The following is a 26,160-nucleotide window of genomic DNA, read 5'->3' as shown; positions in this document are numbered from 1 at the left end:
GCTGACGTCTAGCCTCTGCTGAGGTTGCGCCAGCACCCCCGGCAGCACTCCCACCCGCGTTTCGCTGCCTCGGTAGGCAGCGGGCGTCACCGAGAACGGACGGCGAGGGCAAGGTTTGAATCCAGAATTCCCGTCCCTCCGTCTCCAACCGCATGGAGAGGCGCTGCGGACAGCGGTGGCTCATTGAACCCCACATTCACCCGTCCCCTTTCCCTACAGGAAGCGATTTAGCAGAAGTAGTGCCACGTTCGTTACACGAGTGCTGAGCTAAAGATGTGGAGCAACGCTCTGATTGCCAGCTCAGTGGAAAAGCTACTGCGAGGCAACGCTAACAGGCTGAAGATGGTTTCTGCTCAAGGTGAGACCCAAAACAGCAACACAAACCACATGCTAGCCCGCGGCAAGTTCACGTGCGAGCACAGACTCTGCAGTGGACCGAGGAGAGCCGTTTGCAGTCGCGCGCTTCCAAGCGCGGCAGGCTACCGAAGGGAGAGAGCGAAGCCTAGTGACTGCAGCCGTACTCACGAGGCGCTGCAGGTCGCTCACACGCAGCAGGTCTCTCCCAGTAAAATCCTGGAAGGGCCCAGCCCTGTAGCTTTTAATGCGATACAGGTAAGAGACAACAGACCTGGACTGTTTTGCACTAACTATTGCACCCACATCTCTCGTCCCCACAGCACCGCTCGAGCCAAACCACGAGCGCATCCACGTTCCTTTGCGATAAAATCCTGCCCTTCCTCAGCAGAGGAGACAGTCTGTGGTACAAAACATGGATAGTAAATGAAAGTTACTTAACACTTGCACCCAGAAAATCCCAGAAACCGTCACTAACAAACTTTGCGCCCTGGATTAACTTTCTTTCCTTAAGTGAACAAGGATATACTGATAAATTAATGTGCACGGGCTGAAGTGGATTGGTTAAACTGCATTAAGCCCACACAAAGGCAATCTTATTCAGAATTTACATGACATTAATTCAGCTTAGCTTAATTCACGTTGAAAGTTAAACTAGTGTAACTATAAATTATCCCTATTGACTAACTGAACCAGTGGCAGGATTACTGAGCAGGGTCACGTCCAGTTACCCAAGAGCAAAGTGGAAATTAGGACTTGTTTTCCCAGGCAGAATGACATATCTGCGGAGGCTGCCTGTTTCCCCTCCCGAACAGCAGAAAAGATGTGCTGGGCTGCTGCAAGATTCTTGTGATCAGCCCATCCAAACCTTTTGCTGGAGCAAAAGCGGTTTTACAGCCTTTCCTTTAGTCACGTTGATCCAAGAGCAATTTAAAAATTAAACCTCGGGCTAATATTTGAATTTCTGCTGCTCGTGCAGGGGATGTGGTTTCAGATTGGTTCTATCTTCTGGTTCAAGGCAGGGAGAGACTCAACCCACCATCCAGTGCTTTCACGAGGACGGCGCTGGAAGCCTGAGCCTCCCCCTTGGATACACCACCTAACGCTTCACCTACGCTCCAGTAAAGCGCTTCGCTCCTCTTCCTCACCAGGCATCTGGTCTGTAAACAACCTTTCTCAATGCCTCTGCGCACAGGATTCTTCCAAGGGATCCCTTTGCCACAGGTGAAGCACTTCCCATTTCAGCTCCTCCTTTTTAGAAAGCTGGAAAAAGGAAGAAGACAGATTCCGAGTTCTTTTTAATGCCTTTAATTTCTATTTGCCATAATCTCTATGAAGTGAGAAACCCGTAACTGCCACTCGCAGTCATAAACAGGCACGCAGGCGAGAGCGTGCAGGCGCCGCGTGCTGCGCGGGCATAACAGCAGCCTGACACGGCGCGGGGCTTAAATTCACAGCCTGGGTAAATGTGTAGTTTGAAGCCCTGACCACAGTCCTAAAAACCGTGTGCTGCAACAAATGCCGTCACTGTTGGCTGGCGCTTACTAGAAGTTAAAAAAACCCCCAAAACAAAGAGCAAAAGCTACGAGCAATTTGCCGCCGAGGGTACGGCTGCGTCCTTAACCCGCAATGCGCCGCCGGGAGGCTGAGAGACGCCTGGTGGCAGCGCTGGTTCGGCTGGAGCACCTCTGCAAGCGCATGGCCTGCACCGACTCAGCCCGAAGCGGTGACGAGCCGTATTTTTCAGGATTTTCCAGCAATCAGGACTAGTGGGAACACTTGCCAGTTAAAGGGACGGAAGGGGAAGAGGTAAGCAAAGGCGCAGAGCAAAGACAGGGCAGTTTTAATGGCATTGTGTTGGCGCAGGGTTTTTAAATTCGTGGCCGATCCGAAGGTGTTTTCTTTAAGTAGCTTTTGGTAAATTGAGAAAAAAAAAAATCCAAAATAGTTTGGGGTGTTTTTATTTTCTTTAAATAAAAAGCAAAGCCTACCTAGCTGGGGGTTCAGGACAAAACCTAAGGGGAAGAAAGGAGAAATGAGCCATCACGGGCTGTTTGAGACAAGGTAGGCACAGAAGCTGGGCTGCAGTGGGGGACCTGCAGCTGGTGGGAAGTGAGAAAACACATCTCAGGGCAGCTATGAGAGCTCATCAAACGCCTGCTTTGCACCGCGCAGGGAGAGCGTCCGACCCCTGCTCCCCGTAGCCCAGAAAACACGCCGCTCCTCAGCACCCGCCTCCTCTCAGAAGCACCCTCGGCCCGGCTTTGTTGCCACCCCAGCGCGGGTGACTCCGGGTGAAGCCCCCGACCGGGCTCCAGAGCCGCTCCACCTCCACCCGCGCCGGCACAGGGTCCTGCCGCCTCTGCAGCGATGCTCTGAGGCAGCCCGTACTCCCCTGCACCCAGCGAGCTGCCCTCTGCCAGGGCGTGCCTTTGCTTGGGTATTTCATCCCTCTAAAGCCCTGTTAATCTGTTTTATTTCTTTCTATCATAGGGATAATCCTCTATGTAAGCACAGCTTCTACAGCTGAAGTCCCCCTGTGGCTGGAAGCAGATTAGCTTTGCAAAGACCATCCCATGTGATGAGCAGGTGATTTGTTTCTTTTTAAACCTTTGTTTAGTTTCTCCAGAAGCTTTTTTTTTAAGTTTAGCTGCTGCATAAACATGAGACTTGCCTTTCGCGGGAAGCGAACCCCAATCACATACGCAGGTTAGTGCTCTCAAAGGATGTTTAGGTGCATAAAGTTGTTAAGGAGGTGAGACCTGGGGATTTCACTGGCGGCGAAGAGCTGTTCAATTGCTTTTGAACGATCTCACAAGATGCCTAGTTCATATTTTAACACCCAAATACCACTTAATATTTACCCCTTGGGGCCAGATCCATGCTATGTAGCTGCTATTGCATTTTAGTTTTGTAGGTCAGAAGGTTTTGGGGGGTGATGAAATGTGATAATTACATTAATGCAAAAAAAAAAATATCCAGAAAACTTTAAGAGCAATTTTTTTTTAACACAGGCTTCGTAATAACTTTTACTAAGTGTATTTTTTGTGGTGAGATAAAGCATATTTTTGAGAACTGCCCAATGCAGAAGAGAACCTTTGCCTACTTGATTTTACCTGCAGAACAAACCGAACAGCGGAGCCACGGCGATGTCAGAGGTCACAAAGCACAAGTCAGGCTCTCAAAAAAAGCCTGTTTTTGCTTGAAGAGAAAAACAAACCAAAGAAAACAACTCCCTCTCGGTGATGCAATGTTTTGGATTTGCCTCCGCACTTCCTCGTCAGTCCCCCGTGGGTGTGAGAGGTTCCCCAGCTCCCCGGCAGCCGGCAGGAGGTGGCTCAGCCCCCGCGGAGGGGACCCCAGCCTCTCTCCCAGCAGCACGGGCACCCTCAGCAGTTCCCACACCTCCCCAGCGCCCCAGCCTGCGCCCACGGCTGCGCCCCGCGCCAGGGGACGCTCACCACGGCTGGGGGAAGAAGCAGCCCCAGGGGTGCAGGAACTCGCCCCCACCCGCCAAACAGGGCGCACGGCAGAGGCGGACGGCTCCCTCCAGGGAGCCCGACAGCACCACAAGCCTTATCCGCTCCATCTTCCTCGTGGGAGGGTTTCGGGCCCTGGCGAGCACCTCCGGGTGGGCACGCCGCCCCAGCAGGGGCTGCGGTTCGCCGCTCTGTCCGAGGCAGGCGGGAGGCGCTCAGCCGGCGGGGGCGAGCAGGCGCCGGGCTCCGGGTCCCGGCCGCAGCCCCGGGAGCAGCGGGGCCCAGGCCAAGGAGCCCCGTTTCTCGCGAGGCCGGTCCCTCGAGGAGGTCCCTCTCCTGGTCCCTGATGCTCACGTCCCCTGCGGGCACCTCTGCCAGGCACCACGGGGGTGGTCAGCGGTTCAAGCGCGAGCCGCTGGGCATTTGTTCAGGGGGTTTTCATGTGCTTGGAGAAGTTACTTTACCCTTGAAGATGACACCCACTCATTCAGGCACACACCCTTAGCTGCGACACACCCTGTCTTTGCCAATAATTACTGTTATTTACATATACCTGGAGAATATGTAGCAGATGAAAAGCACAAATGGCCTTCAAAACGTTGCGCAGATAAAAGCTGTTGCACAACAAGCATTTGCAGCACCTGAGGTGTGGAGCCTCCTCCTGCTCCTGCACCAACCGATCCCACCCGAGCCCCGGTGTGGTCAGGCCCCCAGTCCTGGCAGCAGCTGGGATCATTTAAGAAATCAAAGCTTTATGTTGGCAGCAACAATCGTTCAAGAAAATGATTTTTCAGGAGAGCAAAATGCAGTAAATAAACCTTCAGGTGTGTCACCTAAATGTAAAGCAATCTTTGTCTATCGTCGAAATGGTTTGTTAAAGGGAGCTCAGCTGACGGGAACTACACCTCCGTTAGTCTCTGCGTGACCTGGAGCACTAACATGGAATTCAGGGAATAGAACAAACAGGAATGAGTGATCCCGTTTGTTCTTTTAAATCTGAATAACCTTTCTGAAAATGCAATGTGGTAAATAGAACTTCAACTTTAAACATAAGGGCAACAGCCTTGTCTTTTTATGGCTTATGTAGTTAGAATAACGTGATTTTAACAAAGAACTCACAATTTCAGCACAACCGGTACTGGTGTCTCAGCTGAGGTCAGTCACGCCATGGCCTCCGCAAACAAGCTCTGTGTCTTTGAGCAACCGAACAGGCTGAAATTAAAGGAGAATAAATCAGCTCAATCTTGCCGGGGGTTATTGCACGAACGCGAAGAGGCCAGGCCATGGTACAGATTAATGATCACAGAGTTTTCAGGCATAAGAGTCTGTGCTCCAGTAGGAGGAAACCGAAGACTGCACGCTCCGCGGGCACCCGCGACGCCGGCGATCCAAGTAAAATGCTTGTGCCGCCGGGGGAGAGGTTCCAGGACTGTGATAACTCAGATCGTGCTGTGAAGGACAGCCTGCACAACCTTTTCTGAGTTCTGCCTTCAGTTTTGGAAATTGGAAGCTTTTACATTATTGGGAAGAACTGCGTTATTCCATGAAACACGAACGTATCTGATGCCTGCCTAATTGGTTTCTTTTGCACCCAAAGCAGGAGAATATCTAGCTGAAGGTACGGGCATATCTACATTTTCACACGTTGTATTCCAACCTTCATCTGTTATTTTTGGTGATGTGAGTTTCCTCAGACTGATGAGTTAGTGGGACAACTAACCCTCCTCTCTTAATTACCAGCTTTTCAGCACAGTTAGTTATGAGATGTAAAACCAAAACGGGTCACTAGGCAACCCCCCCCTTCTCGTAAGTGCCTCAAGATGCATTTTCCTAAAAGCAATCCATGTAACTGCTGGAAACAGAAACTCCCACGCTGCGGTTTAACTAGTACAACTGCAAGTCTTCAGCACAACGCAAAAGCAACTGAACTTTTACATTTAAATTTAATTTTTATGCATGTTTTACTGCTTCAGATTTTTAAAACCCAAATTAAGGAGCAGCCATGGTTTCCGTTTCCTTGTAAGAGGGTTTTTTCTGTGTCCAAAGTAACACCTTTTTTCAAACACGTAAGTACCAGAACTGCTACTCTTCCTTAAAAGAGGAGGAAAATACAAGCCTTCCCACTTACGTCGCTCATTGTGTGACAGTGCTTGTAAGAGGAAGGCTGCCATCGGCGATTTCTCTTTTTCCCTCGTTTCCATTGTGTTTTGCAACCGCCTTTCCAGCAGCAGCCACGGTAGAGAACGGCGACGGCGTGCTTGCAGATCTGAGCGGGCCGTAACCCCGTCCGTAGGAATTGGTTTGGTGCTTCACACCTCCGTTCCCCGTCAGCACCTGAACAGGCACGTTCGGATTTGCCCTCTGGGGAACAGGAGGCGCAGCGCGGAGCCTGGCACGCACTTGTCTGCGGGGCTAGTCATCGCATCCACGGTAAGGGATTCAATTAGCTCTCCAGAATTACGCTAAATTATACTATTTCATAGAAGAACCAGCACATTCTAAGAACTACAGCACCCGAACGAGGAAATTCCACTCAGCACCAGCAGGTTTACTTATCTTAGAGTATGAATGGCCTCGTGAATTACGAGGCTGAGACTCGTAAGCTATTTAACACGTATACGAGGGCAGTGACGCACGCGCTGTGTACACGAGACAGCGCCTGATTTAGTAACCGCTTCCAAGCGCTAATAAAGGCCCAAAGCAGCTCATGAAATCTTGTGAACTCAGGGAGAATGCACAGCAGTTAATCAGCAGAAAAAACTGGCTTCAAATACTAAGTATTTGGACCACAATTGCATCTTCCTTGTATTTTGCAAGTATGATACTTTCTGTAAATTCATACCTCTTGGCCTTTTAGGTGGGAAATTTTGCTTGGGTTAAAGTAACAAGAAAACGATTTCTGGTAATTTGGAGGGAGGTGGTTAAAAGTTTACAGGCAAAGAGATTGCAACTTCACCAATACCAGTATTATTTCCTCTACAAATTCTCCCGTCCGTTGGCTTCTGAAGTCAACAGCCATCACCAGGGATCACTCTAGGCATAACCAGGCATTCAAGCAAAAGCCTGGACCGACTCAGGAATTTTTACTTTGGTTGTCCAAGTGCTTTGGCAGCACAACTCCTTGTATGTAGCGTATTTCAGTAATGAATTCCATGGTTTTATTCTCCTCTGGCTTAAGATGGAGAACAGGCTTTGAAAGCCCTAAATCAAATACAGGCACTACCTTCAGAGGCAAGAACCAGACAACTGTAAGTTTAAAAAAACCCCAAATGTTGGATTTTATTATTTTTAGACCATTTAAAAAAAAGACCAAAAGGATTTAAAAAAACATTGTGATCTGATATACCCACTATTCTGTAAAAACATTCTAGTTTATTGAAGCATGTGCATCATGTGTTCTCTTGTATTTGTAAAGTTGCGGAATGGCTTGTATCAGTCATTGTGATTAAGTGTGTTTTTCCTTCAGTAGGGCTTCTGCTTACATAGGGCAAAATATGGCATTTTCAGTACATTTGTAGAGCTCCCAAAGGTTTTAAAAGCTCATGGCAAGAAAATCCTATTTTTTACCATTTGTGGCCTGTTAGCAACTGCCTGCTCAGAGAACACGCCTGTTTGAAGGCTCTCCCACCTTCTTTGCCATATATCTGGCTGAGGTCATATCAGGATATCTTAGTAGCAAAGCGAAGGCTGTGGTTGAAAAGAATCCTGCATCACAGAAAAAAAACCCAAAGATACGTCCTTTACTTCACAAAGACTATACGCAGTCCCTTGGGAACGGATCTCCTGAAATGCTGCATGCAGAACATGAGCAAGTTCAATTTCCACGGCTACCCTATAAAAGACAACAAAGATTACAGAAAAAAACCCCAAGACCACGTTGTCTTTCAGCCTTACATAGGAGCACCACCCCCGAGCACTGAAATATTTCATTAAAAGCGCAGAACTGGGCAGCTGCCGTACACATCCTTGCTGGCAAGAACTAAGAGAGCGGCAGTAACACACGCCAGGCTGCCACGGGGCGTTTTGGCTTTGTTAGATCAAGGAAGCGCTCTAGGTTATACCCCGTACTGGTGTCATTTGCTTAATACTGATGACAACTTTAAGACGCCTCCGTAACATTCTAACCTCTCTATAAAGCGAGCGCTATTAACCGTGCTGCCTCCTCAGCCTCCGTGACCCCAGCATTCGCGTCCTGGCTGCAAACGTGCCGTCGCACTAACCCGACGCGGTGGGGCGAGTCAGTCCCTCGGCGAAGCCAGGTCAGGAGGGCTGCAGCAGGGAGGCGATGCACATCTGCGTCTCACTTCAGCCACAGACGAACAAGACGGGCCTTGGAGAAACACTGCATTTTCACTGTGGTCATCTAACTAGAAGAAAGGGAGAAGGCCTGATTTCTGATATAAAACCCAAACCCAACGCTTCCTTTCTAGAGAAGAAATCCCAAGCAACAGCGTCTCTCCACACTGTACAGCTGCATTTAGACACGAGGTTTCCTTTTCTGTCTGTTGTACTGTATCCTTTGCCGCTAAAGGCCCCTTTAAGTCGCTATGTTGATCATCTGACAGGTTACTAAAACCCAGTATCCTCTGGAGAGAAGCGATACAGGCAAGGAAGATACAAAAGCCGCGTAGCACATTTTGAAATCAAAACAGAACTTCATTAAAAAGAGACACATGAAATGAGTCAATATTTATTCTTTCTTCTCGCTATCCTCAGTGATAGGGTCTGCGGGAGGCTCTTCGACTGTTGCGCTATTGCTCTCTGAACCAGTGTTGCTATCACTGGTTCCCTCCTCTGCAGTGCTATCGACCCCTTCTTGGCCACTCTCCTTATCATCCGGGGTAGATGTTCCTTCTTCACCATTCTGCTGGTTTTCTGTGCTCTCCTCTGGGTGAGGCTCTTCTGTAAGAAGAGATTTCTCAGCGTCATTTACATGGCCATACATTACTTAGGTCATGCAGTCAGAATTCAGGAAGGAACAGAATCTGCAATAAATGGAGCATTCCACAGCAGTTATTTCTGTCACTTTGAATGTGCAGCAACGGGCACGGCTCTGAGAGACCTCTCAGTGCTTAGGACATACACGGTCCTGCCGCGCGGCGTCCTGGAAGTCCCCGGCAGCTGCCTGACTCAGCAGTCTGGCCACAAGAAAGCAACGTGCCTGGTTAAACCAGAAGCACTAGAATTCAAACTCCTCGGTCCCCTTTCCCTTAGGCTCATGCTGTTACAGCAAGGACTCACTGAGGTATTGGCCACTGATACTCTTAAATACAGTCACATTCTTAATGTCACTGGCCAGAATACAAAAAAGCCTGCAAATCAGCCTGCAAGAGCAGCACAGAAAGATGTGCCCTTTTATCATCCTTGCTAGACGTTGACACTGGGACAAGGAAACCCTCTCAGTTGCTCCTAGCTAACCGATGTCTAGAAGCACTTTTTCCCCCCTCGAGTACATCACACGCAAAGCACTGCAGATGGCTTTGCGGTACTGTAGCCTCTCCCCTTTCTACAAGGGGCAATTTAATGAGAAGAAAGCAAACACCTGCGTTCACCAAGATGAAGTTAACTATTCTATATGTTGTTCTTGTGAAGCCTTTCTTCCTACTAAGAGCAACAATAGAGGGCACGCCTCCTGACTAAGCTGAGCCTCTCCACAGATACTTCAATGCTGATCCTTCAAGGATTCTGATGCTGTTCTTCAAATGCAGTTACCTGTCTCCATTGGAGCACTCTCCTCTTCCTTCTTCTCCTCTATCTTGCTAGCTGCCTGTTCTTCCTCAGCTGCTATGTTATTCTGACTGCGTTCGGCTTGCTCCGCTGCTTCTTTTTCCCTTTCCTCCTGCCTCTTGCGAGCCTGTTCCTCAGCTTGAGCAATTTCAGCTGCAATTTTCTCCATGTCCACTTCCACCTTCAAACTGCATAACTAGCAATTAAAAAAAAAAAAGGAAAGCTCTTTTACTATCCGTGACACTGAAAAATAAAACATCAGTAAAACCCAGTTGTGAGTTCCATGTTTCTACATGCAGCGTAATTCTCTTGATTTGACAAAGTTTATACTAAAAGCTTCAGTAACTAGGGAGGGAGATACAAGCTTATCAACAAAAAAAAAGGGGAGGGATAAATAAACAACCTAAACCTTGTTATTAGAACGTGGCCAAGGACAGCACAGTAAGCTCTCCATAGTGGCTTTAGGGCACCTTCCTTGAGCTGCTCTCCAGTGAACTCAGCCAGTCGAGCCTGAAGGCACTTTTGAACTGTACTGGCTGCGTGTCACCACTAAAGGTCACTGAAGGAGCATGAAATAACACCAACGCTGCGTGCTTTCTAACACCCACGCACCAGGACACTGCCGTCCTCGGTTGTGTAATTACACATAAATGAATGCAGAACGAAGCAGAAGCGGGTAGAGCCCTTGTACAAATGGGTAACTAGCAGATTCCTCAGAGTAAGCGGAGAAGAGTGAAAGTTGTACCCTTTTAAGCTCGTTGTTAAAGGATTCTGTGCTTTCCAAAAACTTCCTCTTCTTTTCCTGGTGACGCTCTTCAATTTGCAGAAGCTCAGCTTCTAGTTTACGCTGCAAAGGAAGTGGTAAGAACCTTACTATGCAGTCATCTGAAGAGCAGGACAAAGTTCACAGCTACGTACAATATTTAGACCAGTATTTTAAAATACACCCACAGAGTACATAAACACCCTTATGCCTGCCTTGGCCTAATACCCAGCAGCTAAGGAGTTCGTATGGAGAGGTATGAACAATAAATACATCTACGCAGTAACTGAGGGTTGGCTAGGCATATTGTAAGTGACAACCAGTATGTACTTGAGGTCAATCTTCCAGCACAAAATCTACACATTTTCTTTCATATTAGACACCCCACAGGTATATACAGACACACACCACACCAATTATATTATCTAATGCAGAAAGACCTTTTGAGGGAAAGAAGGGATACCCTTCTGGTAAACAAAGCAACAAATCTCTCCCTCATTCTGGTGTCTCGGTTTTCTTCACTTACGTGCACACTGACTATACCGACAGGTTGGTTCTGGTAACAAGCTTGTTTGGAAAACACAGGCATGTGCCCAGTCTAAGCTAGGTGAAGCGTGCAAGTGCGACCTCACCGGATTTTGTTGTGTGCGTCTAACTGTCAATGAAAAATGTCACGATAGGGACACTTACTGTAAAAAAGCATCGCTACAAACAAGACGATGAGTCATAAACTATCTGAAAGTCACAACTCTGCCTGCACCTATTAAACAGAAGACTCACACTACATACAGAAGGGTTATGTATAATCATGAAGAGCTACGGAATTCATATTTAAGACATCCTAAAGAACAAAACACAGCTTAACATGACTCTCAGTAGTAACAGAACAGCAGCAAAGGTGGAGTCTCACATCTTGCAACTCCCAAGAAAACCCAGAGATCAGCTATTCGAGCATACAGAACATTGACGCCCAGCAAGAACGGTCGCGTAATGATCAAATGATCTGAGACCTGGAGTACAGCCCAACACCATTATGTTTTAGCTGCCTTCATATAATTTGTCTTTACCTGATGAACCATTAAAGATTGAACCTGGCGTTTAAGAACTTGCATTCTAGCTGTAGTGACAACAGAGCGGACATCGGGCACCACACTTTCACTCAGTATCTCACTGATGAGGCGATGGTTTCTTTGGAAACGAGCTGTGGCTGTGTGCTTCATAGAAAATCCATCGTCGTAATCTGAAACAAGAGTTTTACGTACAACTGCTTTAATTCCATAAAATTATTTTTTTCCAGCCCAACGACAAAAGTCCAGCTTTTTTCCAAGTCCGACGACACTACCCACATTACCACTCATTAAAAACAAAATAAAAGCCCTAACACCACTTGCTGTCACATCACAAAGTTCATACTAACAAATATAGAGCACCAGGTAGTCAGCAAAAAGACAGTATGAGGACAGAACACCATTTACCCCGGCCCAGCTGTAACAGCTACGACTTTACATGCATTTCCTGTGTGTCTGAAATTTGGAGCTTACTGTGTTGCTTTCCATGTTTCCAGAGTAAGAGGGACTATTAATAAACAAACAAACAAACAAACAAACAAACCAACCCCAAAACCGAACCCAAAACCCCATTCCTGATTAATCATGTTACCAGAACAATATCCAGTGCAAAATACCGACAGGAGAGCGACTCCTATAGAAATTAAGTTTGTGGCACAGATCAAAAAGACTTATTTTTTGAAACACTGAGGAATGAGAGCACGAAGCAGTGAGACAGGTTTACTCATCACTGAAAATTCACAGTAATGCAGTAAGAAAATTTGCTTATTTTTTTTTTTAGTAAATGCAGTTCTCTAAAGAACAGTTACTGAAAAAAATATTCGCTTCAGGACAAAAAGTACACAAGCACATAGGTCAAATGCTGGTCGCCTTATAAGCTTCATGCACAGAAAAGAAATTAAAGGAATCCCAACAGGAACTAAACTGCCTTGTCTGACACGTACCTAGAGGATTAAGTTAAAAGATCTAAGAATATTTCAGGTCAAGGATTTTTTTCTTCTCTGATCAAATCAAAAGAGCTTCCAGTCTATGGCAAGATACTGAACTTTGGCAATCTTAATCTAGTTACAGAATTTAACATGAACTACAGCATTACAGATTGGGCTAGGTACTCATTTTAAGAGTAAAATTCAGTTTGATGCTACAAAGCAGAATAAACCAAACGTGTTTTCCTGTATCTGGCAGCACTCAAAAGCTTCAGCCCATAGAAGACAGAAGTTTTTCTATGCTGTGGCTTTCTATATTTCTTCAAGGAAATCAAGGAAAGCATTATGCCCTTCAACATAATAAAGATCCAACCACAGTCTGCAGTTTTGGTATCAAGAACCTAGCCACATTCAGACTCAAAAAAATTCAAGTCAAACTAATTAGAAGCTAAAGCACAGTAATTAAACAGCATTAAGTATTGGGGAGGAAACAACCTTAGAAGACACTTCTGTGACTATAACTCATATTTAGTTGAGTATTAAAATTTTAAGAAGCAAGTATGAATTATCTTCCAGAATAATATCATTTAGAAAAGTCCAGAAGCTGAATTTATTTTACATCAAGCTTTCCTAATGGAGATTCCTCTCCAAGTATTCGCAGAAATCTTAATGAGAATCCTAACGTGTCATGCCAGAAAATAGCACCAAAGAGGACAGCCAGTTTAATGGAAGTTTCTATCCGCTTTATTTCAAAGCGTTATGTTCCATTTCTCACTGAGGTGTCTGATTAAGTGAAGAGAAGCAGTGGGAAGACCATAGATTTGCAGGAGACAAAGTACTAAGCAAATTGGTGTCCTTAAAGTTGTGCCTTTGTCCTCCTACAAGACTCCTTCATGCTAAAAGTTCTTGATCCCAGCAACACGCAGGATCAGACAGAAGCAACACCTCTGCCACAGAAACTAACTCGCTCTTTTGTCCCAGCTGCAAACAGAAGCACCTCAGGGCCCAGCGCGGCTGGTTCTGGCCAAGTTCGCTCGGCCCAGGTAGCATGGAACCGAATGTGAAGTCCCAAGATGCCAGCTACTGGAACACTACACATATTTACATAAATTTTGCAGTTCCTTCACACTGGGGAAAGGGCTGTTTGTCATGAGCTTTATCTCAAGGGTGTGCTTTTACAAGGGGGAAGGAAAAAAAAAAAAAGGGTGTAACTGAGTGAGTACATTTTTCACCCTCAGGTTTCAACAAGTATCTGGTAATGAATTTCAAAGCAGACGTTAGGTGTATGAGCCTGAGTTTTCCCACTGGGTGGGGTGTATTTCCTCGCAGTCAAATAAACTTTCAGAATTTTCTCATCGACTGTCAATAGCAAGGGTAACTTATTTTCTAACCAACCTCAAATGACAGTTGTTGAACATATTCAAAGTTCAGGTGCTCTTCATCACACCAGAATTATGTGCTTCTGGTAATAAGGCACAGAATTCTGGTCAAGTGGGATTAAATCAGGCATCTAAGCCTTTTATAAGGCACATTAAAGACACTGCAGAGCTTTAAGCAGACTTATTTGTTTTGAACTGTAAGCATTACTTCACACGATTAAGGGTTGGAACAACTTTTGCCACTGGCTTGCCACCTTAGCTTTTGGAAGCAAGACGAAGTCAGCTGTTAGCTGTATGAAACAAAACGTGACAATGAAGATCAGTATTAGAGGTACCAAAATAGAAAGGAAGTCATGTTAAGCATTGTGGAAGTTGCGCGCTGGTAGTTTTCCCATATGCGGTGTCCGTTTCTCTCTGCTGTCGGTCCTGTAACGAGACTGTCTCACTGGAGGGGCACACAAATCCCTTTCAGCTTACCATCTGGATCTTCTGCTGGCTGTATGCTCATGTAAGGTTCACCTTTCTCCATGCGTGACTGCCTCTGTCGGCTTTCTTCTTCTAACGCAGCCTCGGCACGACTTTTTGCGTTGATGTAGGCAAGGTATGCAGGAGAGTTATGGTAGGCCTTCATGGACTCATTGTACTCTATCTGAAATGTGACCAATATTGTTTGATTGCACCATTGGACGATGTCAGACTTGACATAACTGCACTCTGTGTAACTCAAAGTGTAGTTGTACAGACAAAGCTATTTCGAATCATTTGGCTGATGCACAAATGACCATATTCTTTCAGGCTTTCTTTTTACAAACCAGAACTTCTTCCATAGTCATTCATGCTTTGAGAACACTGGCTGGGCTTTTAGGTACATTTCAGTGTAATACCTGAGACATCTTACCATAGCTTTGTTTTTTGAGACTTAAAAATCGAACACCTCAGAACAAAGCATTTATGATCAGACGAACTCTGATAAGACAAAAAAAGTTAACCTAAAATATTCTCAATAATTCTCTGGAGGTCTAACTAGATCTTTGATTTTGATTTCTTCTCTTTCCTTATCCCAGTATGTCATGAACCACTTTTCAATATAACTTGGGATTTCTCTGTTCGTTGATCCATCCCTGCACTGGGATGATACAGAATGCTGCAGCCAGACTACTGTCTCCTCCTGGTAGCAGGACTGCATCACTATTTTCACCTTCTTTGAAGTACTTTTCCCTTTGAATTGCTTTCTTTAATCTCACTTTTAAAATCTGTCAGGTCTAGATTTTGTACAGTGATTTGAGATATTTCCAATGAAAAATGAGATCGAATCCACAATATTGTTAAAAGTACCTAAATGCCTTGTTTTCTTTATGATTAGGACTGGAATCCTTCTACCTAGGCACTGTAAAAATATAAACAAGTTGGCCCCTGCCCCAAGGAGCTTACAATCTAAACATCATTACCAAGTTAAAAAATAGAATTCCTTGATTTTTTTTTTCCACTAAGAGCAGCCGGCTTTGAAGTACTTCTCTATTGACTTGGAAGAAAAACAGCTTAGATTTGACCAGGTTACACAGAGCCTCAGATGCCTACTGGGTTTAAGCACAACACAGCAGCTGGACAATTTTAATTTTCCCTTTTTACCTTAAGATCACAATAACAGTCTTGTCAAGGTCCTCAACACTTACCAACCTAGACACAAGAGGCAGCTGTCATCTTTTGTCACGAAGATCAACAAAACCAAAATAAAACCACAGGAACACCCTAAAAGTGGTAGCATTTTTCTATTAAGAAACAAAACACTATGCCATAGCGTGGAGTTACACCAGATCACACCAAGAAAACCAAACCCTACGTGACTGGAAGTCTTTTATGAACACGTTCATGACCATAGCAGTAGTTGCAGAGCACCAGTTTTGAAAGAGGATTTTGGTGTTGAGACAATCTTTTCAATACTGATGTTGTACAATCAAATCCATTCATTAAACAGTTAAAATCGACACTCAATTATAAATACTTCATTTTGAATTAGGTCTAAAAACTGACCAGTCACAGTTGACGTACAGTTATTTAAAAAAAAATCTAAAAGACGTGTCAGGACATACTTCCATTAAGTTACATACAGGGGTCTCGTGAACGCCTCATACACCACTGCATGGGTAAGATGAATTTTTCTTCTCAGACCAGTTCCTAGAAGAATCAGCTGTAATAAACATCCCAGATTTCTTCCATTTACCTTTTCAGCTTCATATTCATTCAAATACTCTTGCTTCTCTTCATCAGTGAGATCTCGCCACATTCCTCCAATAATCTTGCCAATTTCCCATAACTTCAAATCAGGATTGGACGCCTTCACTTGGTCCCAGACCTTAACAGAAACAGCTGGAGCTTTACTAATGATATCTAAATACTTCCAAATTAAACATTTTATATTGTCATCTCAGAGTTCTTTCTGGAATCACCATGAAAAACAGGATTAAGTTAGGAATGAGTCTGGCTAAACTATCTCGATTATTTTCTGGGGCAGGAAGTCAGCAGGAAGCCATCTACTGAAACAGGCAATTGCTGAAATGGCTTTGGTTTCATGAGAATATTGCCTTTAACCCTCTTAATTCTCTTCTTAAATGCACATCGCTGCATCTCTGGGAAAAAAAAATGCTACTGAGTAAACACATCCAGCGGTAGATTACGATAAAGAGCACTGAGCTTTTCAGATCAGAATGTAACATTTCAAAATATTTTTCAGTCTTGCTGATCAATTTGAGTTCCAACAAGTTCTGACTCCACCAAAAAAGTTTCTAACTTTATAGGGAAGAAAAAAAAAACAAAGGAGAGAGCTGCCAGTGTTATTTCTTGCTGCGCCACTTGACTTTTTTTTTGTTGATGGTTTTTTGCCTAAGACAGACATGCTGGTAAAGATACTTTACCAGAAGTGGAAGAATTTCCTTCTGGCTCACCCGCTTCAGACAGGCTGACATGCCCTCCCCATGCCCCATCAGATTTCAGACTCCACAAGAGTCTCTCTCCTACTTTCTGTCAAACAGTTCATAGAATAGCGAAGCAAACGTTGCCACAGGCTAGGTTGGTGAAGGAGAACATGCAAAGTCCACTCATTGCTACTCTTCAGTCCAGCTACAGCACTGTACCAAGCCCAGTATACCGCAAGGAATACTTCCTTTATATAAAAAAGTTCTGTCAGTAAGTCACAGGCACTTCTGAATGTGGCAGGGTGGATCCTTGTCAGCAGAGACAGTGGTAGCAATTATCATTTTAGGGAAAACTTTCCCCCCAGAAATTGGCAACTGTATGGACAGACTACTGCTGCCTTTATTCTGAAGGGCAATGCATCTGTACTTTACAATTCCCTTAAAAGAATGTGCAGGCTGTTAGAAGTAAAAGTTTAGAAGCTGAAACTAAGATAATAGCAATTAATTGTTAGCACATACGAACACTAACTTTTATTATTACTTGTTCGACACTGTATACCCACCTTCCGGCTGTACCTCATGTAGGGCATCAGGGGCTTGTCTGGGGGTTTGGGGGGCTTTGGAATGGTAATACCAGAGGAAGCCTATAAAAGAACCGAATAAATCCATTTGTTAATGCGATCGCCGGACAGTTTCCATATACACTAGTTTTGGAAAACACTCATTCTTGGGCAGTTAACACAAGCAAACTAGACCCCCCCTACAGCCTCCCCACCAAGAGAAACAAGCAACACCAGCAAAAAAGTCACCCAAACTGCAAACAGGTGTTAACTACAGCTGGTCCTCACAGTAATATTTTTCCAATTTTAAGTTTGTCCTTTTATCTGTAAGTTTACAGAGTAGTAACTAGATAAATCTTCAGAAGGGCTCCATATTCTTGAAACTGACACACAGAGCCGAGAAATCTACATGGAAACACCAACCCCAGCAGGCTGCTTTTCTCACTTCTGATGAGCAATTTATTGTACCTGTTTTAACAAATTTACTGTGGCTACTGTACAGGTGAAAAAAAAAAGGTAAGTTTAAGATCATGAAGTCGTTTTCAAATCATTTTAGCAATCTGTCTGCAAAATGTGTCAGTGGGAATCGGGAGCCAATTAAACTACTCATTGTGAAAACAACCCTGTGCAACTGATCTGTCGAAGGGCGCATTATTTGTGTCCCAGCTGTACTCAAGTGTCCAATTAGCCTGTAACATCCTTCTGAGCTCTTATCTGCCTTTAGGTTTGCACACTGTCAAGCACGTTGCTCGCCCTGAACGAGAAGCCACTGAGCACTAACTGCTGCTGACGGACAGCTGCTGCACCCCTCTGGTCCCCTCAATCCACAAAACGCCTGCCAGGGGTTTCTCCTACAGCAGTGCAGTCAGGTTACAGCCCCGGCCAACCGCCAGTTCTGAAAGCCCCCGCTCTTCAAGCGCTTACACATGCGAGGGGTTCTACTATAAAGAGTGGGAGCGTTGTCATAAAATCATAAAGTGGTTTCAAGATTTTTCAAGACTACAGCAATAGATAAGCAAATACTTGGGTCTGGCTGAGGCGGCTCACGTGCAGTATTCAGCTTTCAAATTTTTCCTCTTGATAGTTTGTTTTGCTGACTTTATGGAGCTCTATGAAACAGTGCATACAGAACTGTGTATCGATATAAATAATGTACATGAGGTATATGCATTACCAAAATGTATACATATATACACATACAGATGGATTTGAGAAACATCAACGGAAATTGTTTAATGCTTTTAAATTAACAGGAATTTAAAGACACCATACATATATTGATATATGCATGGCAGAGAAGGCTGTATATGCTTATGACATACAGAAACAATGAAAGTTCTCAGACAAAACCTAACTTATTCTTGTAGAAGGAAAAAGTATATATTCAGACAGTACGTTCAGTCAAGTCCCAGCTTGTACAGGGAGGGTCTTTTCTGGAAATGTGTTAACAAACCAGATGAACTTCATACATGAAGTCTGAACGAAGGTTTATGTAAGGGAGGCATAAAGAGAGTTCACTTCATTAAAAGCACCATATATTTGTTCATTGAGAAATCATTTTATCACGCTCCAAACTGATCAGATATTTTGAGATAGAAGTTTTACACAAAAAACCTTATAACGTTGTGAGAATTACAAAAACTTTAAAAAAATCAAGGCTTTACTCCATTTCTGTTGTGTTAGTTGTGAAAATGTTACACTTCCACAGCCTATTTTTGTTCCCTAACTGCATCCAATGCTCAGGACTTTATCTGTATTCAAAAGAAGCTGTCCCCTCTCTCATCACTTGACTCCATCTCACTGTGTTTACGCCACGAAAAATGAATGTAACATCCACTTCCCACACACTGACAGAGTACATGAGGTATGAAAGGGTTCTGTTATTATCATCACACTTGCGTTGAAAGAATAATTTCTGAACTTGGGACTTTGCAGTTCTTACCAGACTAAGACTGGAAAGAAAAATAAAGGCTTGCATCTCTTGTGTGGCTCAATAGTATGATGCAACTACTATCAACAATCTCCAGTTTGCAAAATGTTCTTCCCTATTTTTGTGCCAACAAACCTCAATAAAACGAGCGGTTCCCTCCCTCCAAGAATTTGTGCCCACACTACAGAACGTTTCCCTGAGCATGCAGTGGTCACTGAAGACCACACAGTCTGCCTTTTTGGAGTTCTGCATCATATGCGATTACCACATTTTTTTCTCTGAGAAGTAGTCCATTTTCCTGCAAAAGGTTTCAGAGCGAAAGGGAAGGGGTAGGGACGGGGAATAAGAATCAGAAGTAATTTTTTTGTTTTTATAAAGAAGTGGCAGCAGCCAAGATTCAGAAGAACCTAACTCTAAAGCCATTTCTGGTCAATTCCTGTTGTTTGCCGGATGATGTAATAGTTGATTCTCCTACCGTGACCCGGCTGTTGGTGCCCGGGTTCCCTCCCAGCCTGTAGTTGTTGTAGGCCAGATGGCTGTATGGATTGTATCCCACAAACCCTGGTGTGCTGGGCATTTGCTGATGGAAACAAATGAGACAAAAACACGAATGAGAAATGAGCTCAAACGAGGAAAACACAGAAATGAAAATGAACTGCAATATGGCATGCAAAAGCAACCAGAATTTAAACAAGCAAATGAGGTGTAGCAGTTGATATCTTCTCAACAGACACAACTTACTCCAGTATAAACCTATTAAGGAAACAGGATTTTTAAACAAATGTGTCACTACAAATTTCTGTCTGAAGTTGGTGATTTTATTTCTATTAAGCGTGTAACTCATTTAACCAAGTATTCTATAAATCCAGCTCATGGCTAATAAAATTTTCCAACATAAGCCACCACATAATTCAGAAAGACTCTTATATCCAAAGGATTCAGCTTACAAGGCAACACCGCACACAGTAATCAGGCAGAAATCCCCCGTATCAACATTTGCTGCACCGATGGAAATCCCTGCCTGCTCTTCTGCCCATTGTTCTGCCTTTCCAACAAACATTATGTGGTCGATAAATAGGAGAAAGGGGGGGGGGGAATATCACTCAAAGCACCATCCGTGCCCCACTACCAGCATGTGAAGACTTCCCTGGTGGTTTGCAAATTGTAAATATCTTGGGGAACTGTGGTTAGAAAGCTGGGAGAGAAGGCAATTCAGAGATATCCTTCTGTTATGAGGTAGGCTGCAGACTGACAGAGCTGAGGAACCGCTGCAATAACATCTACAAGTTAGAAACTACAAACCAACCTTAACATATCACGGAATCAGGACAATTTTAGAAGTTAATCAACACATCTGCATTGGTTCTTGAAAGTGGATCGATTCGTTCTCACTTCAGTAACGCAGAGAAGAATCCACTTCCTTTACAACCCCTCCTTACCTATCATCTACATACAGGCAAGTACCAGAATGTTCACTGTATTCCCCTCCCCACACATACATCTCTCCTGCCTCTTTCCATTATCCCCCACTTCCCAATCAAGTTTTCTTGGAAAAAAAAAAAAAAAAATCAACTATTTCATAGTAATTGAGATCTCATCCTGACTGCGGTGGGCCTACCATCCCATGAGGACTCACGATATCCTGCAGAGTTTCTAGACATTTAAGTGTCACCTGCACAGCGTCCCACTCTTCAGTGGCACTTTGGCCCTAATAAGAAACACACATTCCCTTAGTCTTTCCAAGTGATTTGCTGACTGGACCATTCTAGATTACAGTTCTAAAAATTTCTACAGATAAGTTCCGACTCCAAGAACCAAGGTATGACAAATACAAACACTGAACAGAAATAACCTATAAGCTAAACTACGTTCATTTGTGAAGTTTTCAACTATATGTAGACACTCCATGGTTACTTTATTTCTAAACACACAAATACAGAGTAAAATTATCCTTTAACAGTCAGCCTTCAAATATGTATTTTTATTTCCAAACTTTAACTCGGTCACAGCAGTCGAATTTACTGAATCCGCATGCCTGTGAACATGACATACATTCACTATCTTTGAGATGCCATTTTATATCATCTTCTGTATTCCCGTAACAACAGGTTTTGAATATGTCGAACTACACCTCTTCAGTAAAATCAGATGGCAGCTGTAATCTCCATCTGCTTAATTCTTTATTTCTGCAAGACAGCATTTGAATGTTACCAGGGAACTACCTTGCATCGCATGGAACATTTTTACTCCAGCTGCAACAGTGTAGTTACAAGAACTACTGGTATTTTGTCGACTTTAGTAACTGGAACTGGCTGTGGAAGAACAAGCAACTCTTTGTCTACTTTTATGACTTGTGTTAACAGAGCGCGGATTACCATCTCAAGGACTGCATAAAATACAAGTCATACAGAAGATGCTTGAAAGACGGGTAATGCATGTCACTAGCTGCAGTCTTGATATTTGTTTTATGTACCCCTCTGAAGACTTCTGACTTGACTAAAGAATGTACCACATCAATGCACACCGTTTCACAACATCTGTATCCATGCTACGTCCCAAAGGAATCACACGTGCATCTGCACAGCTCTCGTTGCAGGAATCCAGTTGTAAGAGTGGATGCCATCGTGTTCCTTCTAATACTGGCACAAACCTATTGAGCGTGTGCAAAATGAACACTCTGAACAAACTACGCAAATAACGTTTTATTTGTGTAAATTTTTAAGAACATAACTTATATTTATACATTATATCATTTTCAGGCCTCTTTAGGTGTAAAGTATGGCACAGTAAATTTGGAGGATCGCATTTCAACTAACTCCCATCCTGCAGTTTTCACCCCAGATCCAGAGATCAAGGACACTCTACTGGATAACAGTTTCCAAATTTTCTTTGGTAAAAAAATTTCGCTATAGCATCTTTGCTCATTCTTCTGTACGAAAGATCTGTATTTTCTCACGTTGAATACGTTACTCCTAAAATGCAAGCTATTTAGAAACGTAAACGCTACAGAAGAGGTGCATTTGCTTTCAAATGCTTTACTGACCACAGCGTACTGGTATTTCAGTGCCTTTTTATACATGCACGAATGCAGCTGGGCATGACTCAAAGCTGCTCTGTTTTCCCAAGTGTCACTCCATACATTTTACTAGAAGGTAAATATTTCTCATGCCACAGACTTGAAACTACCAGTGATTTCAAAAAAATTTGGGTAACACTGCCATCATGAGTGTTTTGTTATTCTGACCCAGTGTAACAGAATTTTGCATGCTCCTGCATTCCAGCTAAGTACAACAGAAACGTGAAAAAATGCACTGTTTGCCCAGGACTTGGGCACAAGTTGAGTGGGAAGTTTTAGAATTAAATATATCACTTTGTTCTTAAATATTCCAGTGTACTATTGTGAACCACTGAGAATATAATTTTAGACCAACTGACTACTCACACAAAATTAACTATCTGCAGGATCTAGCCTTAAAGCTTAAAGGTGAAACAACTTTATTCAGCTTCTCTTTCACAAACTGCTTAGAAAAAAAAAACAGAGAGATTAATTTAAACAACGCGTATCGTATTAATAATGAAATGCAACTACTTTGTATTTCCAATACAGGAAGGTGATGCAACTCCATAATTATTGCTCTGGTAAGTTATTAAAGGCTGTATTACCAGATCTGTGTTAATGAGAAAAATCACTATACTTACAGTTGCAGGAGCTGGGGTAGGAGGTGGGGCATAAGATGGCCTTTCTGTTAAGATATAAATGTAAGCAAATTTTTTTTTCTTAAAAATTGGAATGAATTCTCTAAGGCATCTGCTGTGGCAAACGTTTTTAAGCAATTTACAAAAACAAGACAGAAATCCTACTCTCAAAGACTTTGCATTTTGCCACTGAAGAGCTTAAAGCAAAGAACAAAAGATAAAGAAAAGAATCAAGATCACACCACTGCTATACTGCTAGCCTTTTATTTAGGTGTAAGACTGAAAGATATGAAATCCATTTATATGCACATCAATTAAAAATGCAGTGAAACAGGATTTGGGGGAAGCTGTGGTATCTGGATCTTCTACAAAAATAACATGCCAGAAATCTGCCACAGCGAGACTTAAGGCCAAGAGTTTGGCCAGAAATTACTATCCCTCATATCATTCCTTTTAACACAAGGAACCTCAGGTTCTGCTGAACCAGACCTTTAAGTCATCAAGTTAAAGTAAGAAAAATCTGAACTTACTTGACATTTTGATAGGCAAATTTTCAGCCACCTGACATTATATTTGTATTTCTGAAAGACAAAAGAATATCATGCTATTAAATCATAATATCATATTATGCCTTTGCTTCCCCAGATCTTTGAAACTTCAGTTTTCGTAGTTACAATTACCAGAAAGTTTACCAATTTAAAAATAAAGACAAAAAAAAGGTTCTAAAAACCAAGGTGTTATCGCCTTGGAAAATGAACATACTTTCCAGGTAATCTGGCCTTAAATAGCTGTGAAATCATAAACACAGGTTTATGTCACGTTCAGATTAGAAGTTTTAAGTGTATTTTTTCCCCCTTAAAAAATACAAAGAATATCCCCCAGTATTTTAGACCGACCATTTCAGAAAACTGGTATGAACTCATGAATGACCCCATTAAAGAGGTTCTCCTTTGCACGGTAAAAAAAAAAAAAAAAAGGGCTAATCACGGAGCAGGCAGCAGCACAGGCCGTGGGGTTTACGCACGGCTAATCTTTTAGCAACAAACCCATCGGTGCGTACAGAAAAAAAGCGCTGTAACAAAGGAATAGCTTTTTTCGGCCTTTCTCTTCAAGTAACTCCACCGAAGTTTCAGCAGAAGCCGGATCCCCGCTGGAAATGCCGGATTAATGATGTGCTTCGCTGGGGGCTCCCAGGGACGCCTCGCCGGGGCCGGGCCGGGATACCGGGAACCGCAGCCAGGGCGGCCCCAGCACGGCCGCTCCCCCGCGGGGGCCCCCGGCCCCACGGCCGGGCCGATCGCACCGCGGTCCCGAGACCGAGCGAGGCCGGGCTACCCCCCTCCCCAGGGGCGCCCACCCCCGCGGCCACCGCAGCCCCGAGCCGGCCGCTGGGACCCCCGGCCCTCCCCGAGCCTCGCCGGATGGCGCGGCCCCCACCCCCGCCACGGCGGCCGCTAACGGGCCCGGGGCCTAACCCCTCACCCGCACAGCGCGGCTGCTCCCGGGGCCCGCCCGTCCGCCCGCCCCGCAGGTACTGGGCCTAAACCAGGCCTAAGCTAGGCCTGACCCAGGCGCCCCCGCCCCGACTCACCCGCTCCGCCGCCGGCCGCGCTCCCTTTGTTCCCCACCAGGCCCCGGAGGCGGCGAGGACGGCGCCTGCGCGCTCTGCTCCGCACTTTCGACACGCCGCCCCAGCCCGCTGGCGCCTGGCCTGTTTTTTAAAAGGGAGGCGATTTGGCCTACCCTGCTCGCCCCGGAGCCCCCGCCGCGCCGGGGCCCTCCCCGCGCCCCTCCGGGGACGGCGGAGGCCGGAAGGTGTTTGTAGCGAATCTGCGGGACGCGGAGGGCAGAGGCGACCCGGGCGCTGCCGTGCCCGGGCCGGAGGCGCCGCCTCGCACGGTGGGGCTGTTACCGGCGCTGCCGAGGCGCTGAGCGGGCCGGGCTGTCCCCGCCGTCCCCGCCCCAGGCTTGCAGCGTCCAGCACCGGAGATTTCCCCTCGTCCCCTTCGCCCCGCGACAACGACGGGAAGGTGCGGGCGGAAAACTGCCCACCTTCACATTCCTGTCAGCACTTTCCCCGGGGAGGGTAACCCGCTTCCCGCCCCTCCGCCGAGCCGGCTCCCCGCCAGGCAGCCCCGGCCGTAGGTAGCATGCCCGCAGCGGTCGGGCCGGGGACAGCGGCAGCGAATTCTCCCGGTGGCGAATCTGCGGCGGAGAACGAGGAGGCGCTCGGGGCGGCCGTTGGCGCCTCCCGCCCGCCGCCGTTTGGCGCCTTTTTTCTCCTGAGGTAGCGCGCGGCGGCCTGAGGCGCCCCGGTCCCGCTCGGGGGACACGACAGTGTCTGGGCCCGAATAAACCCCTGAAGGCAGGCGATAAAACCAGGCGAAGAGTGCCGGGGGCCCCTTTGTCCGTGTGAAGCCCAAAGCGCCGTGCGGACAGGGTGGTCTGGGAATGGCGTCTCTGCGAAGGGAGGATGAAGATGAGCGGGACGAGGCCGTCGCTCAGGCCGTGCTTCCCGGGCCGTGAGGAAGGCCAGGGAGGTGCGTGTGTGTCCATGAAAGGGCGCAGAAGAAGGCCTCGAAGAAGCAGGTCAGCCTGCGGAGTGGCGTGAAGGAAGGCTGGTCATGGGTTACAGGAAAGACCCTAGGTTATAAATCTGTGTGGGTTGTAATTGGAACTAAATCAGACTGACCAACTCGCACACTCTGTCACAGAAGATTATGACTTAACAAAGTAAACTGAGAGCAGTGGAATTGTCTAGAATGGTTTCTTGCAGAAATACATGAAGGTGTCGCACGTGGACGTAAAAAGCTTGCAAATACAAGCCATGGTGTGCCATGTGGCTCTGAGTATGAGGAAGAATTTCAGACCTCAGCATTCAGTGTGGAGGTCTTTTATACAGTGAAAGTTGTTGAAGTGACTGAATTAAAAATGAAAATGTAAAGTTTGGCATTGAATTGCTGTCATATGGCTAATACGATGAATTTCTAGACATCCATAAAAGAAGATTTTGGTGGATCTGGTGGATGTGGCAGCTGAAGGAAAGCTAAACAGTGAATGTTAATGACAAGATAATGGAAATATCTTTGATTTTTTTTTGAACGGAAAAAAGTAGATGGTACCTACCTAACACAAAAGGATGGTAGAAGGGGAAAAGAAGAAAAACTAACTGAATATGATACCGGGTTGCTGCAAGGTAGACCGAATTTTCCTTGGTGCCGACAGTTTGTGTAGCTCAGTTTACTTTTGTTCTTAAATACACACATTTTTATGAACAAGTAAAAGAGACAAGAACTCTGCCCTCATCCGGCCACCGTGAGCTGCCAGTGGCTACAATGGAAATTTGTTGACACACAGCAAAATAATG

General features: G+C 45.1%; 1 protein-coding gene across 2 annotated transcripts; it reads right to left on the bottom strand.

Annotated features, from left to right (window-relative positions):
• Positions 1 to 7,082: 7,082 nt before the first annotated feature.
• SMARCE1 (SWI/SNF related, matrix associated, actin dependent regulator of chromatin, subfamily e, member 1) lies at positions 7,083 to 24,514 on the bottom strand. 2 transcript variants are annotated; one of them, XM_064473491.1, is made up of 11 exons: positions 24,385 to 24,514; positions 23,324 to 23,374; positions 22,797 to 22,840; positions 19,510 to 19,677; positions 17,171 to 17,251; positions 15,917 to 16,048; positions 14,173 to 14,344; positions 11,391 to 11,563; positions 10,306 to 10,407; positions 9,546 to 9,756; positions 7,083 to 8,735 (listed from the first exon to the last, which is right to left on the bottom strand). In XM_064473491.1, exons 2-11 carry the CDS (start codon positions 23,328 to 23,330, stop codon positions 8,524 to 8,526), a joined length of 1,302 nt encoding a protein of 433 aa, XP_064329561.1. In that variant the 5' UTR covers positions 23,331 to 23,374; positions 24,385 to 24,514; the 3' UTR covers positions 7,083 to 8,523. The 2 variants fall into 2 exon arrangements, with proteins under 2 accessions (XP_064329561.1, XP_064329562.1); XM_064473492.1 differs by having other exon boundaries at positions 19,573 to 19,677.
• Between the last annotated feature and the right edge of the window lie 1,646 nt (positions 24,515 to 26,160).

Source organism: Phalacrocorax carbo, chromosome 25 (genome assembly GCF_963921805.1).
Source record: "Phalacrocorax carbo chromosome 25, bPhaCar2.1, whole genome shotgun sequence".
Lineage (NCBI taxonomy): Eukaryota > Metazoa > Chordata > Aves > Suliformes > Phalacrocoracidae > Phalacrocorax > Phalacrocorax carbo.
This window is presented reverse-complemented; position numbering and strand designations above follow the sequence as displayed.